The sequence below is a fragment of the Halichoerus grypus genome, chromosome 11 (genome assembly GCF_964656455.1).
Source record: "Halichoerus grypus chromosome 11, mHalGry1.hap1.1, whole genome shotgun sequence".
Classification (NCBI taxonomy): Eukaryota; Metazoa; Chordata; class Mammalia; order Carnivora; family Phocidae; genus Halichoerus; species Halichoerus grypus.
This window is the reverse complement of record NC_135722.1, coordinates 62,336,102-62,360,896: the sequence shown is the minus strand read 5'-3', so window position 1 is coordinate 62,360,896 and position 24,795 is coordinate 62,336,102. Positions and strand designations below refer to the sequence as shown.

The window sequence follows — 24,795 nt, the reverse complement described above, 5'->3', positions numbered from 1 at the left end:
GTCATATGATACATGTCTTTCTCTGTTTGACTTATTTCGCTCAGCATAATACCCTCCAGTTCCATCCACGTCGTTGCAAATGGCAAGATCTCATTCCTTTTGATGGCTGCATAATATTCCATTGTATATATATACCACTTCTTCTTTATCCATTCATCTGTCGATGGACATCTTGGCTCTTTCCACAGTTTGGCTATTGTGGACATTGCTGCTATAAACATCGGGGTGCACGTACCCTTTTGGATCCCTACTTTTGTATCTTTGGGGTAAATACCCAGTAGTGCAATTGCTGGGTCATACAGTAGCTCTATTTTCAACTTTTTGAGGAACCTCCATACTGTTTTCCAGAGTGGCTGCACCAGCTTGCATTCCCACCAACAGTGTAGGAGGGTTCCCCTTTCTCCGCATCCCCGGCAACAGCTGTCATTTCCTGACTTGTTAATTTTAGCCATTCTGACTGGTGTGAGGTGGTATCTCATTGAGGTTTTGATTTGGATTTCCCTGATGCCGAGCGATATTGAGCACTTTTTCATGTGTCTGTTGGCCATTTGGATGTCTTCTTTGGAAAAATGTCCGTTCATGTCTTCTGCCGATTTCTTGATTGGATTCTTTGTTCTTTTGGTGTTGAGTTTGATGAGTTCTTTATAGATTTTGGATACTAGCCCTTTATCTGATATGTCATTTGCAAATATCTTCTCCCATTCTGTCAGTTGTCTTTTGGTTTTGTTGACTGTTTCCTTTGCTTTGCAAAAGCTTTTTATCTTGATGAAGTCCCAATAGTTCATTTTTGCCCTTGCTTCCCTTGCCTTTGGCGATGTTTCTAGGAAGAAGTTGCTGCGGCTGAGGTCGAAGAGGTTGCTGCCTATGTTCTCCTCAAGGATTTTGATGGACTCCTGTCTCACATTGAGGTCTTTCAACCATTTGGAGTCTATTTTTGTGTGTGGTGTAAGGAAATGGTCCAGTTTCATTCTTCTGCATATGGCTGTCCAATTTTCCCAACACCATCTGTTGAAGAGACTGTCTTTTTTCCATTGGACATTCTTTCCTGCTTTGTGGAAGATTAGTTGACCATAGAGTTGAGGGTCCATTTCTGGGCTCTCTATTCTGTTCCATTGATCTATGTGTCTGTTTTTGTGCCAGTACCATACTGTCTTGATGATGACAGCTTTGTAGTAGAGCTGGAAGTCCGGAATTGTGATGCCGCCAGCTTTGCTTTTCTTTTTCAACGTTCCTCTGGCTATGCGGGGTCTTTTCTGGTTCCATACAAATTTGAGGATTATTTGTTCCATTTCTTTGAAAAAAGTGGATGGTATTTTGATGGGGATTGCATTGAATGTGTAGATTGCTCTAGGTAGCATTGACATCTTCACAATATTTGTTCTTCCAATCCATGAGCATGGAACGTTTTTCCATTTCTTTGTGTCTTCCTCAATTTCTTTCATGAGTATTTTATAGTTTTCTGAGTACAGATCCTTTGCCTCTTTGGTTAGATTTATTCCTAGGTATCTTATGGTTTTGGGTGCAATTGTAAATGGGATCAACTCCTTCATTTCTCTTTCTTCTGACTTGTTGGTGTATAGGAATGCCACTGACTTCTGTGCATTGATTTTATATCCTGCCACTTTACTGAATTCCTGTATGAGTTCTAGCAGTTTTGGGGTGGAGTCTTTGGGATTTTCCACATAAAGTATCATATCATCTGCAAAGAGTTAGACTTTGACTTCTTCTTTGCCGATTTGGATGCCTTTTATTTCTTTTTGTTGTCTGATTGCTGTGGCTAGGACTTCTAATGCTATGTTGAATAGCAGTGGTGATAGTGGACATCCCTGCCGCGATCCTGACCTTAGGGGGAAAGCCCTCAGTTTTTCCCCATTGAGAATGATATTCGCTGTGCGTTTTTCATAGATGGCTTTTATGATATTGAGGTATGTACCCTCTATCCCTATCCTCTGAGGAGTTTTGATCAAGAAAGGATGCTGTACTTTGTCAAATGCTTTTTCTGCATCTATTGAGAGGATCATATGATTCTTGTTCTTTCTTTGTTAATGTATTGTATCATGTTGATTGATTTGCGGATGTTGAACCAACCTTGCAGCCCAGGGATAAATCCCACTTGGTCGTGGTGAATAATCCTTTTAATGTACTGTTGGATCCTATTGGCTAGTATTTTGGTGAGAATTTTTGCATCCATGTTCATCAGGGATATTGGTCTGTAATGCTCCTTTTGGATGGGGTCTTTGTCTGGTTTTGGGATCAAGGTAATGGTGGCCTCATAAAATGAGTTTGGAAGTTTTCCTTCCATTTCTATTTTTGGAACAGTTTCAGAAGAATAGGTATTAATTCTTCTTGAAATGTTTGGTAGAATTCCCCTAGGAAGCCATCTGGCCCTGGGCTTTTGTTTGTTGGGAGATTTTTGTTGACTGCTTCAATTTCCTTAGTGGTTATAGGTCTGTTCAGGTTTTCTATTTCTTCCTGGTTCAGTTTTGGTAGTTGATACATCTCTAGGAATGCATGCATTTCTTCCAGGTTATCTAATTTGCTGGCATAAAGTTGCTCATAATATGTTCTTATAATTGTTTGTATTTCTTTGGTGTTGGTTGTGATCTCTCCTCTTTCATTCATGATTTTGTTGATTTGGGTCATTTCTCTTTTCTTTTTGATAAGTCTGGCCAGGGGTTTATCAATCTTGTTAATTCTTTCAAAGAACCAGCTCCTAGTTTCGTTGATCTGTTCTACTGTTCTTTTGGTTTCTATTTCCTTGATTTCTGCTCTGATCTTTATGATTTCTCTTCTCCTGCTGGGTTTAGGCTTTATTTGCTGTTCTTTCTCCAGCTCCTTTAGGTGTAGGGGTAGGTTGTGTACTTGAGACCTTTCTTGTTTCTTGAGAAAGGCTTGTATTGCTATATACTTTCCTCTTAGGACTGCCTTTGCTGCATCCCAAAGATTTTGAACAGTTGTGTTTTCATTTTCATTGGTTTCCATGAATTTTTTAAATTCTTCTTTAATTTTCTGGTTGACCCATTCATTCTTCAGTAGGATGCTCTTTAGCCTCCATGTATTTGAGTTCTTTCCGATTTTCCTCGTCTGATTGAGTTCTAGTTTCAAAGCATTGTGGTCTGAAAATAGGCAGGGAATGATCCCAATCTTTTGGTGCCGGTTGAGACCTGATTTATGACCTAGGATGTGATCGATTCTGTAGAATGTTCCATGGGCACTAGAGAAGAATGTGTATTCCATTGCTTTGGGATGGAATGTTCTGAATATGTCTGTGAAGTCCATTTGGTCCAGTGTGTCATTTAAAGTCTTTATTTCCTTGTTGATCTTTTGCTTAGACGATCTGTGCATTTCAGTGAGGGGGGTGTTAAAGTCCCCCACTATTACTGTATTGTTGTCGATGTGTTTCTTTGCTTTTGTTATTAATTGTCTTATATAATTGGCTGCTCCCGTGTTAGGGGCATAGATATTTACAATTGTTAGATCTTCTTGTTGGATAGACCCCTTAAGTAGGATATAGTGTCCTTCCTCATCTCTTATTACAGTCTTTGGTTTAAAATCTAATTTGTCTGATATAAGGATTGCCACCCCAGCTTTCTTTTGGTGTCCATTAGCATGGTAAATGGTTTTTCACCCCCTCACTTTCAATCTGGGGGTGTCTTTGGTTCTAAAATGAGTCTCTTGCAGACAGCATATCGATGGGTCTTGTTTTTTAATCCAATCTGATAGCCTGTGTCTTTTGATTGGGGCATTTAGCCCATTTACATTCAGGGTAACTATTGAAAGATAGGAATTTAGTGCCATTGTATTGCCTGTAAGGTGACTGTTACTGTATATTGTCTCTGTTCCTTTCTGGTCTATGTTGCTTTTAGGCTCTCTCTTTGCTTAGAGGACCCCTTTCAAGATTTCCTGTAGGGCTGGTTTCGTGTTTGCAAATTCCTTTAGTTTTTGTTTGTCCTGGAAGCTTTTTATCTCTCCTTCAATTTTCAATGACAGCCTAGCTGGATATAGTATTCTTGGCTGCATATTTTTCTCATTTAGTGCTCTGAATATATCCTGCCAGTCCTTTCTGGCCTGCCAGGTCTCTGTGGATAAGTCTGTTGCCAATCTAATGTTTCTACCATTGTAGGTTACATATCTCTTCTCCCGAGCTGCTTTCAGGATTTTCTCTTTGTCTCTGAGACTCGTAAGTTTTAATATTAGATGTCAGGGTGTTGACCTATTTTTATTGATTTTGAGAGGGGTTCTCTGTGCTTCCTGGATTTTGATGCCTGTTTCCTTCCCCAAATTAGGGAAGTTCTCTGCTATAATTTGCTCCATTATACCTTCTGCCCCTCTCTCTCTTTCTTCTTCTTCTGGGATCCCAATTATTCTAATGTTGTTTCATCTTATGGTATCGTTTATCTCTCCAATTCTGCCCTCGTGATCCAGTAGTTGTTTATCTCTCTTTTTCTCAGCTTCTTTATTTTCCATCATTTGGTCTTCTATCTCACTGATTCTTTCTTCTGCCTCATTTATCCTAGTGGTTAGCACCCCCATATTTGATTGCACCTCATTAATAGCCTTTTTGATTTCTACCTGGTTAGATTTTAGTTCTTTTACTTCTTCAGAAAGGGTTTCTCTAATAACTTCCATGCTTTTTTCAAGCCCAGCTAGTATCTTTAAAGTGATGATTCTGAACTCTAGATCTGACATCGTACTAATGTCCATATTGAGTAGGTCCCTGGCAGTCGGTACTACCTCTTGTTCTTTTTGTTGAGGTGATTTTTTCTGTCTTGTCATTTTGTGCAGAGGAGAATAGATTAATGAGAGAACAAAATGCTAGCAGGGTAACAACGTCCCCAGAAAATATACTCGAAACAAATCAGAAAAGACCTGAAGCAGTGGGAAAAGAAAGGGAAAGAGAGAAATAAGAAGAAGAGAAAAAAAAAAAGAAAAAGAAAAAGAAAAAGATAAAGATAAAAACAAACAAAAACAGAACAAAACAAAACAAAACAAAAACAGAATGTGATCAAATATGATCAGGCTGATATATAGATCAGTGCCACACACTAGATTTTGGGTGTATTTTGGTCTGTTAAAAGAAAGTGTTTCCCAAAATTTTAAAGAAAGAAAAACTTATATATGTACAAAAATAAGGGTTGATATGATGAAGGGATGGAATATGACTGTAAAGATGGAAATTATAAAAAATTTTATAAAAGGAATTGATAAGTTGTTTGAAAAAAGAAAGAAGAGGATTTAAAAAAAAAGAAAGAAAAAAAAAGGGAGAGAATGTGATCAGGCAGGGGAGTAGAAAAAAACCATACACTAGAGATTTAGAGTATATTTTGATCTGTTAGAAGAAACTATCTCAAAATTTTAAAGAGAGAACTTATATATATATATGCCAAAAATATGGGTAACTACTATGAAGGGATAGAATATGACTCTAAAAATGAAAAATAAAAATGTTTTTTAAAAAAGGGATTGATAAGATGTTGGTTGAAAAAGGGAAAAAGAAAAATTCAAAAAAAAGAAAAAAGAAAAAAAGACAGTTAAAAAAATAATTAACTTTGAAAGACTAAAGAATCATGGTAAAAAAGCCATGAATTCTATGTGCAGTATTCCCCTAGCGCTGGAGTTCTGCCGTTCTCATTGATCAGTAAACTTGGTCTTGGCTGGCTGTTCTCGCTGATCTTCTGGGGGAGGGGCCTGTTGCCGTGGTTCCCAAATGTCTTTGCCGGAGGCAAAGTAATCTGCTCGGGTTTGCTCTCGGGAGCTCTTGTTCCCTGCAAGCTTTCCATACAGCTTTGGAGGTGGAGAGTGAAAATGGCGGCCTCCCAGTCTCCGCCCCGGAGGAGCCGAGAACTCGGGGCCCCGCTCCTCAGTGAGCCCCCAGAGAAAAGCAGTCAGTCACTCCCGTCTCCCCGGTCTCCGGCCGCAGTCCGTGCTCACCCAGCCTGTGACCGCGCGTTTCTATCTCTGGCACCCGACCCCGTGTGGAGTCTCCAAACCCAGCAGATCCCTGCAGTGCGCTCCTGCACCTCTCCTCGGGGAGGAAGGGGAGTCTCCCCGGATCTGCCGCTTGTTGGGTCCCTGCTGGAGGAGCAGTGGCCGGACTGTGCCGCAGATCACGGTTTATGGCAACTCTGAGCTGAGAGCCCACACCTTGGCTCGGTCTCTGCAGCCGGCTTCCCAGCTCTGATACCTGGGAGCTCTGCTGCACTCAGGCACCCCCGGTCTTTCTGTGACCCCAAGGGTCCTGAGACCACACTGTCCCGTGAGGGTTCCACCCCCCACTTAGCCACCAGAGTGACGTCCCTCAGCGGAGCAGACTTCTAAAAGTTCCGATTTTGTGCTCTGTGGCTCTATCACTTGCCAGAAGCGGCCGACGGAGGCCCCTCTCCCGCCGTCTATCCTCCCGAATATCGCCTCGGATTCACTTCTCCGCATGTCCTACCTTCCAGAAAGTGGTCGCTTTTCTGTTCAGAGAGTTGTTGCTATTCTTTTTTTCGATCTCCCGTTGAGTTTGTAGGTGTTCAGAATGGTTTGATCCCTATCCAGCTGAATTCCTGAGAGGAGATGAAATCCAGGTCTCCTACTCCTCTGCCATCTTGCTCCGCTGCAGGTACTTTTCTATAAGCTACTCCCTCCCTCTGCTTAGAATTCCTCTCGCTGTCTCTGTTCTTCCAGCCACTTAACAGGACTCAGCTCAGCTACCACTGTCTCCAAAAAGTTTTCCGTGACTTTACTATATGCCGTTCCTCTAAAGCAATGGTTTATGCTCTGTTTACTCTGTCATTCCTTCCACCCTGGTCTGTGAGCTCCTTGAGGACGGGAACTGTGTCCTCTTCATAGTTATCTTTCCCAGGGCCAATGCTGTGAGTTGAATTGGGTCCCCCCAAAAGATTTTGAAGTCTTTTAACTGCCAGTACCTGGGAATGTGCCTTAACTGAAAATTAGGTTTTTGCTGATGATCAAATTAGAATGAGATCATTATGATGGGCCCTAATCCAATATGACTGATATCCTTATAAAAAGAGGAAAATTGGACACAGAGACATACACACAGGAGAAGCATCATGTGAAGAAGAAGGCAGATATTAGGGGATATATCCACGAGCAAAGGAATGCCAAAGATTGCCAGCAAACCACCAGAACCTAGGAGAGAGGCAGGAAGCAGATTTTCCTCCACAGCCCTCAAAAGGAATTATCCCTGCTGATGTCTTGATCTGCACTTCTGGCCTGCAGAATTGTCAGACAATAAATTTCTGTTAAGTCATGCAGTTTGTGGCACTTTGTTCCAACAGCCCTAGAAAACTCAAACAGGCTGGAACTGAATGTTTTTTTTTTTTTTAGTGAATGAATGAAATAACTCACCACTTTACCAGCCTGAACCCTTTCCTGCATCGTTCAAAAAAGGATTCAGTGATCTTTATTTAATTCACTAATTGATTTTAAAAATTGGTTTTGGAATATCTACTTTATTTATAACATGCCTGGAAAACATAAATAAAAGCACTATTATTCTCTCTACCTTCAAAATGATAACTGTCAACATGGGGGATGGGGAATGAATATTTTTTACAGAAGAGCTGAGAGTTAGGTGGTAAGTAACACAGCACTTGCTTATGGCAGATACCTTTTCTGGTTGGTTAGTGTCCATGCTACACCAGCTATTAACTGTTATAAATACCAAAACTTCCAGGGCACCTGGGTGGCTCAGTCAGTTAAGCGTCTGCCTTTGGCTCAGGTCGTGATCCTGGAGTCCTGGGATCGAGGCCTGCATAGGGCTCCCCGTTCAGCTGGGAGCCTGCTTCTCCCTCTTCTCCCTGCTCCTGCTCTCTGTCGCTATCTCTGTCTGTCTCTCTCAAATAAATAAATAAGATCTTTAAAAAATAATAATACATAAATAAATATCAAAACTTCCTATAAATAACTATACTCCAATGTAGAAAGTGATGTGTCATTAGAAGATAATATTATATGTGGTCATGGAGAGAGATTACTTTTAATTTAAAGAGGTGGGGATTAGGAAGGACTGTGCAGAGAAAATGTTACTGGATAAGAGACTTCATAGATGGAAATATAGTAAGACCCATCCAGTTACCCTTCAGGCTTTTCAGTTGGCTTTCCCCAGCAACAACCCTGCCGGCTGGGACATTCCCATCAAACTTCAACATGTGAGATAATTTTCACATCTCTTAAATAATCTGTTATTTTGGTGACTTTTATGCAGAGGTCAATGTTAATGACCTTGGTTTGCAGCGGCAGCTAGAATTAACCTGGGAAAACCACACAGACAGATGTAGTTGATAGGCCTATCACTTAGGTTATATTTCAGTGCTGGGAGCATGAGGATATTCCATTTCAAGTACAATAAAACAGACTGTAAACCAGTAAGAAAGCATCTAATTACATTCTGTCATACCATCCCATGAGCAGTCAACTGTGATTAGAGCAAGTTATTTCATTGGTAAGGATGAAAGCAAGTTAGTGCTGATCATTCTTGGAGTTAATAAAGAGTAAACATGTCTCTCATTTTTATTTTTTCATTGTTCCTTTAAACACAATAGACACTGATGTACTCTCCATTAATTCTTTAGCATACAACACAGTTGTTAGCACACTAAAAATGCTCAGTATGAATTATTCTGGTGCCTTTTTTTTTTCTTGAGCTAAAGCAGTCAGCTAAAGTGTACACATCCCTGTTAATATGGGATGCTTTACATTTAAAAGTATACCTATGCCATGTGACTGTTTGGTCTTTGTACAGTTCAATCATTAAACTATTTATTGAGAAATTACTATATGCCAGCACTATGCGCAACATGGTCCATTTTATGTAACTCCTGCTTTCTAGGATCATATAATTTAGTCGAAGAGAGAAGATCAATGCACAAAAAAGATTATTTTGTAAAGTTATTTAATCTAACTACTTACACTTTCTGCGCTTATACCCAGACTGCTAAGAATTGCTAAAGGAAAAAAATATATGTATTAAAATAGTGCAATCATTAATTCATAGTGACTAAACCCTAACTAGACAATCAACAGTTCCTTGCAACTTTTCTGCATTTCTCTAATCAATTATTCCTTCTATTTTCTAGAACAGCCATTTCAAACTTGTGTACTTTCTTCAAATCTGTAACCTCACTACTTACCTCCTTGGCTGATAAACCACAATTTCTTGTTATCAGAGTAAATTGAAGATGAGAACTCCTTTAGTGTCCTTGCCATTAAACCTATAATCTTAACCTTTATCTACATCATCCTTTTCTCCTTCCCTCCTAATTCAGTGGAGAAGTGTCCTGCTCTCTCCAGTCATTCATTTATCCCAAACTATTTATTAAGTCAGTTCAGGGGCTTAGTGTATATTGGTGAGTACGAAAGTCACAGTTTCTCCTCAGAGCTTGTATTTTGCCTAAGACTACTTGTTGCTTTCACCTGAACTATTTTCAGTTTCTTAAATAAGCCATGTTTTCTTTCAACTCTGGGTCCTTGGATGCATGTCACCCTCCGCAGAGATGTTTTCTCCCCCACTCCTTTTTTTTTTTTTTTTTTACTCTGGGTCACTTTCATCTTCCAGGTCTCAGGACCTACAGTTAGCCTTCTCTGACACCCCTCCCCAGCCCAAGATAGGCGACCCACCTCTGTGTGCCTATAAGCCTTGTTCCTCTTCTATCAGCACTTACCGTTGGGTTTTCATTGTCTCTTTTCTTGTTCTACCCTCCACTAGAAAAGAACCATAGATCTCTGATTCATTCCTATGACCACAGTGTTTACGCTAGTGCTTGGCACATGAGTAATCAGTAAGTATTTGTTGAATGAGTTAACTCATTCTATTTAAATAGAAGTGAAAAGGCTGATATAGATAATTGGTTCTACTGGAGTTCAACTTAGAAATGAACTACCGCAGTGGGTTTGAGCCGGCAAAGACTTGAGTGTTCTTGAAAATTAAGGTGGTAAAGGCATTTCAGATGTGGAGAACAGGTTTAACAATAAAAACAAAACAAAACGCTACAGTAAAATCAGCTTGCCTGGGGGAAGCTTAGTAGCAGAGAAGTAAGAAATAAAAAAGGGTATGTAGAATTCCTATAGAAAATAACCAGTGATGGACAATTTCAAGTAATAGAGCAACATGATGAATATAGAATTTTAGGAAAAAAATAACCTGGAAAATATTTGCAGAATAGATTGGAGAGTCAGGCAGCGAAAGATTGGAATCAGGGAATGTGGTCATGAGCCTTCTATAATAAAGGAGCCCATGATTGGATAAACATTTGATTTACTTAAATAGCCATAGAGAGAGGACTTTTACATTTACTTTTATATTTATATTCACAGAGGCTTCTGATAAAACATAATAACAACTACTGTATTGTACTTTATTACAAAAAATATTGTCTAATAACTCTGCCAGATATCATAAGAGTCCCTGGGGTCTAGTGGTGAATAAGTGTGATGCCAAACATTAAAGAGCTTCTGGTTTAATCTGAAATATTTATCTAATTAGAAAACACATAAGATAGGAAAGGAGGCCAGTTTTGAAGGGAGGTTATGAGTGCATTCTTTCAAGCTTATGAGTTTAAGGTGACAAATCAAGTCCAAAGAGTGATGGAGGTACAAGAAGTGTGGATATTTACCAACCTAGCAGTGGTAATTGAAACAAGAAATGGATTCTCCACAAGAAAGAGATTATAGACAGAATAAGATTCTATGGAATATGCTTTGGACAATAACTACTATTCTAGGGAAATGATCATCAAATTTAGCATGCATCCCTGGGGTTTCTGGTTTAGGATATCTGGCGTGGCCCCAAATTTTGCAAATCCAGCAAGCTCCCACATGATGTTAATACCACTGGTGTGAGGATCACATTCTGAGAATCACTGTTTTACATGAGAGACTACGGACTCTGAGAAACAAACTGAGGGTTCTAGAGGGGAGGGGGTGGGGGGATGGGTTAGCCTGGTGATGGGTATTAAAGAGTGCATGTTCTACATGGAGCACTGGGTGTTATATGCAAACAATAAATTATGGAACACTACATCAAAAACTAATGATGTAATGTATGGTGATTAACATAACATAATAAAAAAATAAAATAAAAAGAATAAAACATTTGCTGAAAAGTAAAAAAAAAAGAATCACTGTTTTAGAGCAATTAAATGAAGATAAATAAAACAAGAGAAGTAGCAAGAGAAATAGAGAAGAAACAGAGCAGTCTAATGTGAGTGTAGGAATGAAAAAGCAATAAGTAATGTTCTATGTAATGCAGAAAGAGCAAAGGCCCATCAGAATTTTGCAGGCCTTTTGGAGGAAAATTCTGGATAACTGGCTGGGTTCTTTGCCTGCTGGAACTGGTTCATAGTTACCTTATTCATCTTCATTGTAGAAGAGGATGACATAAATACATACATACATACATACATACATACATACGATTTCCATTAGAAAGAAAGAGAGTTGGATATTGCAGGCAACCACTCAGACCATAAAGATTGGATGCTGTATTAGTTTACTGTAGCTGCTATAACAAATGACCACAAACTGGGTGGCTTGAAACAACAGAAATTTATTCTCTTAAAGTTCTGGAGCCTGGAAGTCTGAGATCAAGGTGTCTGCAAGATTTGTTCCTTTTGGAGAATTCTGAGAGTTTGTTCCATTTCTCTCTTTTGACTTTTGGTGGTTGCTGACAATCCTTGGCATTTTTTCCTTTCTAGATGCATCACCACAACCTCTGCCTTTGTTGTCACCTGCACCTTTCCCTGCATACCTGTGTTTCTGTATCTAAATTTTCTCTTCTTACTAAAAAAGGTATATTCAGTATAACCTCATCTTAAATTGATTAAATCTGCAAAGACCCTGTTTCCAAATAAAGTCACATTCAAAGGCACCAGGGCTTAGGAGCTTAGCAAATGTTTTGATGGGACATAATTCAACTCAGCAGATGCCATGTGAGTCACTTGTGGTATATGGAGCAAGATGGGTAGATTGAGAAAGGTGTATGTGATGAGAAAACAGAGTTAGTAATGTGAAATTTAATAAAGGAAGACCACTATGGAGTATGCTTGGAGTCGGGAGGACAGAAGGGGGAGCTCTCATGCCCTATCACTTATGGTCAATTGCAGACCCAATAGGAAAGACATAACTTGCAAGTCCTTAGGACTTTAGCTACTACTTTACCACTCCAGCATAACCAATAAAGGTTTTCCTCTTCCCCCTGGCAACAGCCCAGCCAGTGAGAGACTCTCAACTCAGCCAATGAAAAGCCACTATACTCCCAGTATACTGCAGTAGATTTTTGTTTATAACAGCCCTTCCAACTTTCTCATTTCCTCCATAAAAGAGTGCTTCTCTGAAACAAATAATACATTATATGTAAAAAAAAAAAAAAAAAAAAGAAGAAGAAGAAGAAGGTAGCAGGAAGGGAAGAATGAAGGGGGAATCAGAGGGGGAGACGAACCATGAGAGACTATGGACGCTGAGAAACAAACAGGGTTCTAGAGGGGAGGGGGCGGGAGGATGGGTTAGCCTGGTGATGGGTATTAAAGAGGGCACGTTCTGCATGGAGCACTGGGTGTTACATGCAAACAATGAATCATGGAACACTACATCAAAAACTAATGATGTAATGTATGGTGATTAATACAACATAATAAAAAAAAAGTTAAAAAAAGAGTGATTCTCTCCTTTGCTGTCCAGTATTGCCTATAATTTTACTATAGCTTGCTTGTTCCAAATTGCAGTTTTCTTCTATTGCCAAATAAGCTCATTTTTTGCTGATAAAAAAACTGGCAGTCTTATTTTTAAGGTTAACATTAACCATAAATAACTTTAAAAGCTTCAGCTCTTAACAGAGAGAAGGCTGGGGCAAGTTCAAGAGAAGAAATTTTCAGGATAGGACAGGTCAAAGCCAGAGAAGAAAAGCCTTGAAGGTAAGAGGTTGAGTATTGTAGAGGGGGAAGAAAAGGAATAATGGGAAAGTTCTATAGTTGAAGGGAAAGTTTAGGTTTAGAAAAAAGTGAACAAGGAAAGCTATAAGAAATGGGGCTTTTCACAATAAAATAGTCATTAAAGTGATGTGTTAAAAGAATGAGTGGGTATTATGAGGTACACTGAGAAAAAGTTTGGAACATTGACTGTGTTAATTGGGTGATCTGTGGGACATTCTTTTTTTCTTTCTTTTCTTAAAGATTTATTTATTTATTTGAGAGAGAGAGCAGGAGGAGGAGCTGAGAAGAGTCCCAAGCAGGCTGTGTGTGGAGCACAGAGCCCAACTCGGGGCTCAATCCCACCCACCACACCCAGACCAGGATAAGAGCGGAAACCGAATCAGTCGCTCAAACGACTGCATCACCCAGGCGCCCCTGTGAGAGATTTTTTAAGCAGGATTGAGCGTGCTGAGCTAGTGCTGTGGGAATTTTTTTTTAAGATTTTATTTATTTATTTGGAGAGCACGCATGTGCGCCTGAGTGGGGGGAGGGGACAGAGGGAGAGGGATAATCTCAGGCAGACTCCATGCTGAGCAGAGCCTGCCACAGGGCTAAAACTCATGACCCTGAGATATGACCTGAGCCGGAACAAGAGTCGGATACCTGACTGACTGAGCCACCCAGGCACCTCCCAGTGCCATGGGAATTTTAAAAAAGAACCGCTTCTTTCAACCCCAAACTTTGTCTTTTGGACCCAGGGAGAATCCAGAGAGTAAGTAAATAAAGCTTTGGCTTTTAATTAACCATACCAACAGTGCCCCGTGAGATTAATTAGTCTTCCAAATTAAAATGAAAGGTGCATTTCTGGTGTTTTTTAAGCAAAGTTTTCTCTCTGGAGGGGAAGAGATGTCAAACAGCTATCTGTGTGGGCCAGACTCACAGATAAAGTTTTGTGTGTGTGTGTGTGTGTGTGTGTTTTAACCAAAATGCATGTACCTGAAGTTAAATTGCCCGCATGGGTGAGTGTTTTCTAAAACAGGGCCAGCCAGGGGGTAGGATGGATTCTGGTTCCTTTAATAAAAACATGTAGTCAGAATGTACAGAATGCCACTAGTGTTTTCTGTAAAGCAATAAACACCTTACCTAGCAGATCCTAGGTCAACTGACAGAAGCGGCCTGCTTAATAATAGTGAATTGTTTGGAGAGGCCCCAAGAGTGTTCTAGTAAAGTCACACGAAATGAAATTGAACCAAGTTATTGAATGGTTATAAGACATCATGGGGCTTCGTTCTTTATACCCACAAAGAATATTTGGGAACATTGTAATCATACGACTCTTTTAAGCATTTGAGTTTTTATTCTGAGCTTCTCAAGCACAATATCAATCTATGCTGCCAGGATTTTTGCTTTCAGTTCCCCACCTCTCAGTAACACCTGCTCCTCAGTGTAAGCAGACAACAAGCGAAAAGGGTGAACTGTGATCTGTTCCTCCTCCTGTTCTATTTTATAGGATGAAGAAAAGGTTTTGTGTGGGAAAAGTTTAAGTTAAAGTTTTAACAAGGTTCAGACATTCCTTTCCCTATGCCTGCATGTCCTGTCTCAACCTGAGAAATTTCAATTTGGGGATATGCAAGAAATATAGAAAGAGGAACCCAGCTTTATGCAATAGATGTAATCCTGAAATTCTGTTTCCACATCACATGTTTGTCAACACAGCAGTTGTTAATTGCTTCAGGAATTAGGTGTTTAAATTTCACCTTTTTTTTTCTTTACTAGGATACAGAAATATCTGCTGATTTTACTTCTCTTTGTGATTTTAGTATTTATATTTTTCTGTGTCAGCTTTGTTTATTACTGGTACATGCGTAGACATGTTTAGGACTATTCTTAATAGCCAAACATTCCACAGTAGATAGTGTTAGGGTCCGTGTTTTTGCTGGGACCCACCAACTCTTTTCAGTTTTATAATTGATTAGTCTGCCGTCATCTGATGGTCCAGAGCCATTTCTTCCCCCCCACCCCCCACCCCCACCCCAGGCCATTTTTTTTCTTTTTCTTTTTCTTTTTTTTAAGATTTTATTTATTTGAGAGAGAGCAAGAGAGTGGGTGAGGCAAGAGAGCACGAGGAGAGGAGGGGCAGAGGGAGAGGGATAAACAGACTCCCACCTGAGCTGAGTTTGGGGGGGAGGGGGCGGAGAGCCTGATGGGACCATTTCTTATGCATAGACACTTCTTTTCAAAATGATGATCATTTCTCTAAATTGATCACTTCCATAAAAGCAGTGTTTTTGCTATTTGTAAGGCTTCTTTTAAATCATCATACTCATTGTATTTATCCTATTAGGGACCATTCTAGCTTATCATAAGTACATGTTTTGAGTGTTTGCCAGGCATTTTGTCTGAATTTCCAGCCCGATAAAACTGGGATTTTATGAGCATTGTGTAATGTAAGTCAGGGCAGCTGACTCTTCAGTCATTAAGTCACCTGGAATCCAGAGGATGTGTTGGTTTGAAAGGTGCGTTCTCTGTTATCGAGTCTAGCTTAACCTTCAAGACTCAGCCCAAATGCTAAACCTTTTGTTGATTCTTCTTCCCCACTGAGTAAGGCACGCTCCCCTCTGGGCTCACATAACACTAGTACCATTACAGAACTCATTCTAGCCGGTTAAATCATGTCCAGGTGTTTAGGTATCGGTTTCTCAAGACAGCTTGAGACCTTGTTGAGAGCAGAGAATTTTTCTTTATCCAGCATCTGGTATGTGCTAATTCCTATAGAACATGGATATACTTACTCCCTTATCACAGATGAGATGATTACGGCTCCATTTGACACAGTTGGTAGATGGAAGAATCAGGGTGTGAAGCTGTGTCTGCTGTTGCCCATTGCCTGCCCAGTGGTTGGCATAAACTCTGTGCAGACTGAGGACAGAGATCAGGGTTGACCTGAGGCAAGTAATAACCTCATCCAGTTAGCCCCTCCAACTAACAATGCTCACTTTTTCAGCTATCCCTCATTCATTAAAGCTGCAAGCTTCCTCTTTAAGAAGAGGCTTTCTCAGAGATCTGTGACTTTCTTCATCCTTTTATATTCATTTGTTCACTCATTGTTCATTTGTCCTTTTAATAATTAGGAGGTCACTCTATAACTGGCCTTATTCTATTGCACAGCATAAAATGACAGAAATCCCTGGTGTCGTGGACTTCATATTTTCTTCAAGAAGACAGACAATAAAAAAAAATAAAATACATGGGTGACTTATGTGTTACAAGGTGATAAGTGCTAAGGTAAAATGAAAAGTAGATCAGGATAAGGAGGTGGGGTGTATGGTTAGGAGACAGTATTAAATAGGAAGTCAGATTCAGGCTCTTAGAGAAATTAAGATTTGAACAAAAACCTGAAGGACATATATTCGAGGTAGAGGAAACAGGTAGATCAAATGCCTAAGGTGGGAGTATGTCCACTGTGTTCTAGAAGTATCAAGACTGCAACTGTGTCTCTAATGGAATGAAGAGAGGGAATATTACCTAATCAGGAGATAGAGTGGTCCTATAATGTAGGCAGCCTGCCCCTGCTTTAACAAAGTATATGCAAGGAATCCCCGGTGCCTCCAAACTGATAATTTTGGATTGCCCCATGGTCCTGGCCCACATTTGTCTTCATTGAGTAGTCCTCCAAAAATCAGTGGCACTGTCTGGGCTTAGAACATTGCATCAGCCAGGTTCAGCCACACTCACTCATATTTCTTAGTGTTGGCCAATCCCTTCTTTTACATTATATTGACCACAGTTGACAGCAACTGCTTATACGATTCATAGTAGGTACTCAAGAGATGTTTGTTGAATAGATGGATACATGAGTGAATTGGTGAATGAATGAATGAGGACAGATTTAGTCTTACAACACAGATGGATACTTCCACCTGTAAATAAATTTGTGTTCCGGCTGTAGACATAAGCTATATATTTACTTATGTCAAATTAAACATCTGCAATATGGCTGAGTATTGATCAAATGCTGATTATTTTTCAGTGTATCCATGTTCCTTCAAAGTAAGCGAAATCAGGGACAATTTTCAATTCTGTAACCTCAGAGGGTTCTTACTAAAAACTGCTTGTTTCACCTTGAGCAGAGTCACTAGTTAAAAAGAAGTATTTAAACCTAATCTCAGGCGAAAAAAATTATTTCCTTTTTAGCTGATATATTTATGTCTACAGTATAGTGATTTCAATGTCTTGGTACAATCTTCAGCTTCAAATGTCAACTACATAGTTATTCCCTTTGTTGGACTTAACCTTATTTACAGTGGTAATTTGTTTCCTTAGCTCTTCTGTAACTCAGTGAGTCTATGGCATTTACTATTATTACAGGGCATATAAATCAGAGTCCCTGGATTTGTTTTAACCTTTTCTTTCCACAGTTTGGAATGACTTCTATACTATTATAAATGCAGTAGATTGATCCTAGCATGTGGGTATGAAACTTTTGTAAATGTATTTTTTTAATTCCCCTGTAATCATATATACATGTAAAATAACAGTTTTGAAAAACATGAGCTGACACGCATTATAAATTTCAAAGGAAAAGCCAATTGGGAGCATTTATTTACTCTTAGTCACCTTTTGCTCGATAAACAAATTCTTTAAATCTGAGGCAAACAAATACATTTATAAATCTATGGGATGTCAAAGCATCAATAAAGAATAATTATCTGCTTTAGTAGGATATTAAATAACAATTATTTTAATTGCCCTATCAATTTAAATCCATTTTCCATTTATTTTAACTATTATAGTTAATTTAACAAAAAATTATTTCAAATGTAATTTCAGAGGTGTAACTTTATAATTTACTATGCCATTATTTTTCCATTATCTAATCACTTATGCCATTAAGAGCCCTATTCAATATTTAATCAATAAAAGCATAGTGAAGTAGAGTTTTTTAAGTGTTTTTCATTGTTGTCATATAAAGTGCCAAAAATTTTAATGATTTTATCATAAAACAGGTATGTGGTTTAAAAAAAAAATACTACGTAACTTAGTGGATGGTTTGTTTAAAAAAAAATTTCTTAAGCCAAGTAAGTCATAGAAATTTCCTATGCCTTTAGTACAAATTCTTTGATTTATATTTATCTTTCTGAGTAATTTGCATGGTAATTATAATTTTGAAATGCAATGAATATATAGCCTACAAGTATTATATTGAATGTGTATTCAATCATATTCTGGAAAGATTTTTTTTTATTTTTTTACACTTTAAAGAGTATCACTCGTTCTTTGAAAGTGGCCCCATATGGTTTTTAATTATTCTTACCATTCCATAGTTTAATATAAATAAAAGTTTTGTAAGCTATAGTACAGTATAAATTTATCTCTCAAAATAGAAAATTGCCATGTTTAAAATGATTTGATATTCCATGACTTATTAAAAATAATAAAGGTAAAATATAGAATCTATTTCTTGTGTCTTTAGACTGTGCACAGGGATGATTCATTTCTTGCATATTACTAGCCTCACTAGTGGTTAATAAGTGCCAAGAAGTATGAAAATATGACAAGGTGGCCAGAGAAGAAAACAAGAAGGACAAGCGTCTAGCTTCTTTTTGTCTTATCTTCTCTCTGAAATTATTACATAAATATCTCATGTATCTTCCTCGTGGCTCTTGTCTGAGAATTTCTGGAATTTTCTAACAGCTATACTTTTAATCCTGAAATATCAGAAGTGTCTGGGTCTCTACCCAAATGATTGGCAGTACTTCTCTGTGCTAGAACAACAACAAAGATGAGCTCATCAACTCCACATGAGCAGGACAGTACTTGTGTTTTGTCTGCCTCACTGAGGATTCTTCCACGTCCTTTTGCCTGATCCCTATTCTGGCCAGTCACCCATTATCTGCTAATTAGCTAGGGAGCAACAGTTAGGTGTACAGTCTTGAAATAGAACAAAACTAATGACCACATGGGCTTGACTTCAAGAGCTTTGCCTCATTAGCATTAATCAACAAATCTTCAAATATTTAAAGAACAAAAGCGATTGAAGTAGAATCCTTACTGTTATTTATTACCATTGTAATAAATCAAGGATTAATTTTTTTAGACTGTTTAAATATGGCTAATGGCATTTTCTTAAAAAAAAAAAAAAACTTTTCTTTTTCTTTCCCGTAGGTTTGGGCTTCAGTATTGCAGGAGGTGTGGGGAACCAGCACATTCCTGGAGACAACAGCATTTATGTAACTAAAATTATAGATGGAGGAGCTGCACAAAAAGATGGAAGGTTGCAAGTAGGAGACAGACTGCTAATGGTAAGTGTGATTCATGCAAAACTACATTTGTATTTATAAAGGTCTTGTTTCCCAGTGTATGACTGTCATAGTTCAGGCTGTCATAACAAAATACCATAGACTAGGTGGTTTACACAACAAAAAATTTATTTTCTCAGAGTTCTAGAAGCTGGCAATTTCAAGGTCAAGGTTCTGGCCCATTCAGTTCCTGGTGAGATCTCTTTTCCTGGCTCGCAACCATCTTCTTCTTGTGTCCTCACATGGCCTTTCCCCTGTGCTTGGGCTGAGACAGAGATCTCTTTCTCTTCCTATGAGGCCACCGGTCCTATCAGATTAGGGCTTCACCCTTAACTCATTTAATTAATAACTCTAATTACCTCCTAAAGACTCTGTCTGCAAGGGGCACGTGGGTGGCTCAGTTGTTAAGCGTCTGCCTTCGCCTCGGGTCATGGTCCCAGGGTCCTGGGATCGAGCCCTGCATCGGGCTCCCTGCTTGGCAGGAAGCCTGCTTCTCCCTCTCCCACTCCCCCTGCTTGTGTTCCCCTGTCTCACCACGTCTCTCTCTGTCAAATAAATAAATAAAATCTTAAAAAAAAAAAATAGACTGTCTGCAAGTATAGTCATATTGGGGGTTAGAACGTCAGCCATGAATTTGAGGGAATGGCCACATTCAGTTCATAACAGTGATCACTGGCAGAAATGGAAAAGAAGGGAGAGCAGATTTTGTGGTGGGAGATTTCAAAAGTATATGTACAATTGTATCTGCTTTGTTGACATTTTAAAGACAAATCTGAATTTTCACTAGTTTTCACAGATACAACAAGAAACAGATTGTTATTTTTCCAATATAACCTATTAGCCCAGCCTGAGAGAGTGTTACATTCCTACTGCTAGGGAGGTGGGCTTTGCACAAGCAAGGGAACTTCACTGTCTGGTTTATTGACGTGTACATTTCTATGTCTCCCTGTGGTCCCTTGTTCAACCAGTGTAGATAGTGTAAACAGTCCCTGATTTCCCAGAATTCATAACCTGAGTTCTGTCACATGTGTAAATGGATCCCTTCCTCCACCCCCATCAGACAGGGTTACAGCTCTTTTATTTACCAGCTGCCTACATGCTTCAGGAACCCTGAGCAATGATTAACACCAGAACATAGCTGACCTTCCCAAGCCATGGAGTTCTAGGATAAACTCAAGCAAAATTAAGGCAGCACATAAGCAGTACAAATTTGGGATTGCACTTAATAAAACTACTTTATCTCTATTTACTGTTTTATACCAAACCTACAGGATAATAATCAAATACTGAAAATTAATAGAAGAGAGCTCCCAAGAGAAGTATATTCATATCTAATCACATGTCTGCCCTTGTAAAACATGGCCTCTAATGTCGGCAAGGAGCCATTATCTCCAACACAAGTGAGAAGTGTTTGGAAAAGATCAATTTATATTCTCAACAGGATAGTAATTTCTGTGACATGTGCAAGCTTCGGAGGTTGAACCTCAGACTACATTGTGCCCACTTCTCTGGGCTTTAGACAGCTTGTCCTTAGTCCCATTGGTCTAGTTTCATAGTTGTCAATGACCTTGGTATTGAATTATCTGAATAAACCTTTATAATAATCTTGATAACTAATATTTATTTGGCATTTGCTATGTTCCATGTACTTCTAAAAGTGCTTTTTTGTAATGAATTTATTTCTCACAACAACCTGTTTTATATAAGCAAAAAGGAACTGAGGTATAGAGAGGTTAATAAACTTGTTAATAAACAAGTTAATAAACTTGACCATAGTGCTATAGTTAACAATGGACAGAACTGGATTTCAAATCCAGGCACTCAGGCTTATAAGCACCAAGCATGATCTTTCATTTGTTTCCTAGAATTTGTCAGTCAATTCCTTACTTCATTTTATTTAGTTATCATTCATTCATTCATTCATTCCTTAACAAGTAATATGATGAACACCTACCATGTCCCAGGCAATAACCACTACTCAGAAAGGAACTCTGTCAGGAGAAAATGTATGATCAAACTGGATGGCAAAAAATATGGCATTAATGACTTCAGTCAAAGTAGCAATGAAGAGTTGGGGCTTCTTTACCACCTTAAGTCATTTTCTTTCTTTTCTTTTCTTTTCTTTTCTTTTTTTTCTTTTCTTTCTTTCTCTTTCTCTTTTAACCATTTTATTGTAGTATGGTTGACATATAAAGAGCTTTACATATTTAATGTATATAGCTCCGTGGGTTTGGGTATTAAGTATATACCCAAGAAATCATCACCATTATCAAGGCCATAAATATATTCATCACTTCCCAAAGTTTCCTCTCACCCCTATTATTATTATTTTGTGCTTGTGTGTGGTGAGAACAATTAACATAAGATCTACCCTCTTGGCAATTTTCAGTATGCAATATGGTATTGTTAGCAATAGGCCCTATACCGTGCAGGAGAACTACAATTTTCATTCTTGAGACACTCTGCATTTTTTTTTAGCTAGTTTTTGTGTTTTGTGGTTTGTTTTTGGTTTTTGGTTTTTTTTTGGCTTTCGTGTAAAAATTGTTTTTTTTATGATGTTGTGTCTTCTGAACAAGGAAAGTATTATTGAGGTATAAGACCTAACAACTTCTCTCAAGAATACAAACTTTATTGTTAGGAATAAAATACACCATGATATTCATCTTTTACGTAGCATTAAATTTGAAAAAACTGAAGAGGACATTTTCATTCTAAATTAATGGCTGTCATAATAACACATTTGACCTTTGACTCATTGTTCTGTAAGAGTTTGGTTGTAGACAACTCTTTTGGCATTTCTTTAACTGCTGCTATTGTAATATCAAGCTTGATGTTGTGTTGCTGATTGCTTGAAGTTCTGTTTAAATTTCTAGCTTTATTTTAAAATTCTTAAAAAAAAATTAAAAACCTCAAAGTCTATATAATTCCGTCAAAGGATTTTCCAGGTACCATGCTATTTTTCCATTACCATTTTCTTGATATTCGTTGTACATGTAATGATTTCAAAAATAGCTGAGACATAATCTTTAACTATTTTGAGTTTTAAAGCCTATTTAAAAAAAAAAAAAGAACCTTCAACAATAATAGGTCTCTCCTCTCTTATGTAAGGAAAACATAATTAGTACTTCCAAGGCAACTGCCAAACTGAATCTAGAAATGAAAGAAAATGATTCATTTTATAATATTCTGAATGAAAAATAATGCTGAGGAAAAGAATAAAAAAAATCACGGAAGCCACCCCAAAAGACCAATTATCTTGCTTCAACCCAACAATATTTATTAATGCTCTCCTTCTGTCATTCCTTTCCACCTCCTTTTCTCTTTATTACCCTACATTCACATCACCTTTATCTTTCTCCTCTTCCACTCTCCTCCCCCAAAGGAAGTACAAATAATTTAGATTCTGTGATTTACCAGCTGTACCACACTGTATATTTTTCTCCAAATAGCTATTCTTCTTTCTAAAGCAATTTGCACCACTCCCTCCTCTCACTCCTTAGGAAAAGTTCCCCATATGTTATTCATTCATAGTTCTGTAAGCAAACTGGTCTAAAATGAAACTCTGTTAATTTCCTCATACCATATGTGCTGGGTCCTTTTTCCCCCCTAAGTACTTATTATAACACAGAATTGAAAAGTATCCATCTTAGATGTTATCTTATTCCAACTCATTGGTACATCAGAATCCACAGAAAAGCGACGTGAAGTAGTCCCTCACTCTGCTAGAACACACTAAGGATGGAGAATTTAATGCCTCCTAGAAGCTATCCATTAGATACTAGCCATCATTAGATTTGTTTTTTCTTAAAATTATATCAAAATACATTTCCCTATACATTTCTTGCTTTATTCATAGCTCTGTCCCTTGGAGATAGACAGGTGAAGACTAATTCCTCTTCTACATTTGTTTGAAAACTTAGGTCTTGCTACTTTTTCACTTCTCAGCCTTTTAAGATGTTTTACACATTTTCTCTCACTCTTGCAGTCAGTTTTACCGCACATCCATTTATCGTCTCTAAGTAGATTACCCTTTTAACAAAACTTTTGATTCCTTAGAATGTTATTCCCCCCCTTTTAAAACCACAGGCAGTATTGTTGCATCTGGCCTTTATATTTATTCTATAATAAGGAAAAAATTACCCTGCCTATCATCTTTGCACTAAGACTTAGCGTTTCAAATAAAATGACTTTATCATCAGTCCTCTCTGATGTTTCATGGTGTGCTCAGATGCATGGTATTTGTTCTCTTTATCAAAATAATATATTTTTTAATTCCCCTGCTGCTTGGCACTTATTATCATTCACTAGAATTTTGTTTTTTTATTTTGTCAAATGACAATGACACAGATTTTTATGGATTGTACCAGTAGTTTAGTGTTGTGATCTCAGACTAAATACATTAACTTCTGGCCTTGATTTCTTGAGACACATGGTCAAGAGGTTAACAGTACTGATAAGTTTTAAATTCATTCATATATTTTTACACACTGGTTTTTATTAAGCCCTATCAAGATGATACATAGGGCCACATATATTACAGAAATGTGATCATCTTCATCTCTTTTCTACACAATACCAGCAACTTTGAATCCAGGGTCATCTGACTGTCTTTTCTACAGGGATAACGTGAGCTGCTGATTGTCGAAACTTTCGTCTCATTGTGATTCAAAGTTAGTCTCATTTTTTCATAACTTTTTTCATAACTTTTGCTTGACATTGAAAGAAAAAAATTGTCAGTGAGAGAGCTTTTACATTTTTTAGAGAATAAGTCTGTGTTTTTGTTTCCTTAAAGGGAAGGAGTAGACAAGGAGAAAGGTAAGAAAGGCATTGAAGTGAAGTGGGGAGACGGTGGACTCACAGATGGCCAGCCAGAATTAATTCGACCTAAGTGACCTTTGACAAGTCATGTACATCTTTGGTCTTCTGTTTTGGCCTCTATACCATGGTACCAGTGCCTTAGATCAGTGTTTCCCAAGTGTGTTTTAAAATATTAATCTCATTACTGTGTCACATGAAAAGGTCACCTAAGTTTGGGAAATTCTACAACCTGTATCTCACCTCTCTTACAGATTCTCCGTGAACTTAAGTATATTAAAGGGTCAGTGAAGTTCTGTAGTCAGGGAACTAATTTAATTTGAATATTATAATCTTCAAACATACTTCATTATGCAGCCCTTTGCTTAAAGTGATGCTATAAAGCACCTAGAACTAGTGTTCAGTGGCGTATACTCTGGATGTGCTGTGTGCAAGTGACTCTTTTTTAATTTTTTTATTATGTTCATTTAGCCAGCATATAGTACATCATTAGTTTTTGATGTAGTGTTCAACGATTCATTGCATGTAACACCCAATGCTCATCACAACACGTGTGCTCCTTAATACCCATCACCCGGCTACCTGATCCCCCCCATTCCCCTCCCCTCTGAAACCCTCAGTTTGTTTCCCAGAGTCCATAGTCTCTCATGGTTCATCTCCCTCTCCGATTTCTTCCCATTCAGTTTTCCCTCCTTGCCCCTATGGTCCTCCGTGCCATTCCTTATGTTCCTCATATGAATGAAACCATATGATAATTGTCTTTCTCT

General features: G+C 38.2%; 1 protein-coding gene across 26 annotated transcripts in view; it reads left to right on the top strand.

The window, feature by feature from the left end:
• The window catches only part of DLG2 (discs large MAGUK scaffold protein 2), a 2,206,895-nt gene that overhangs the window by 1,691,982 nt on the left and 490,118 nt on the right, over positions 1–24,795 (top strand). For all 26 annotated transcript variants that reach the window (XM_078058613.1, XM_078058610.1, XM_078058611.1 and 23 more), the window contains one exon: positions 19,080–19,216. In XM_078058613.1, coding sequence (XP_077914739.1) covers positions 19,080–19,216 — 137 coding nt within the window. The remainder of the gene's footprint in view (positions 1–19,079; positions 19,217–24,795) is intronic.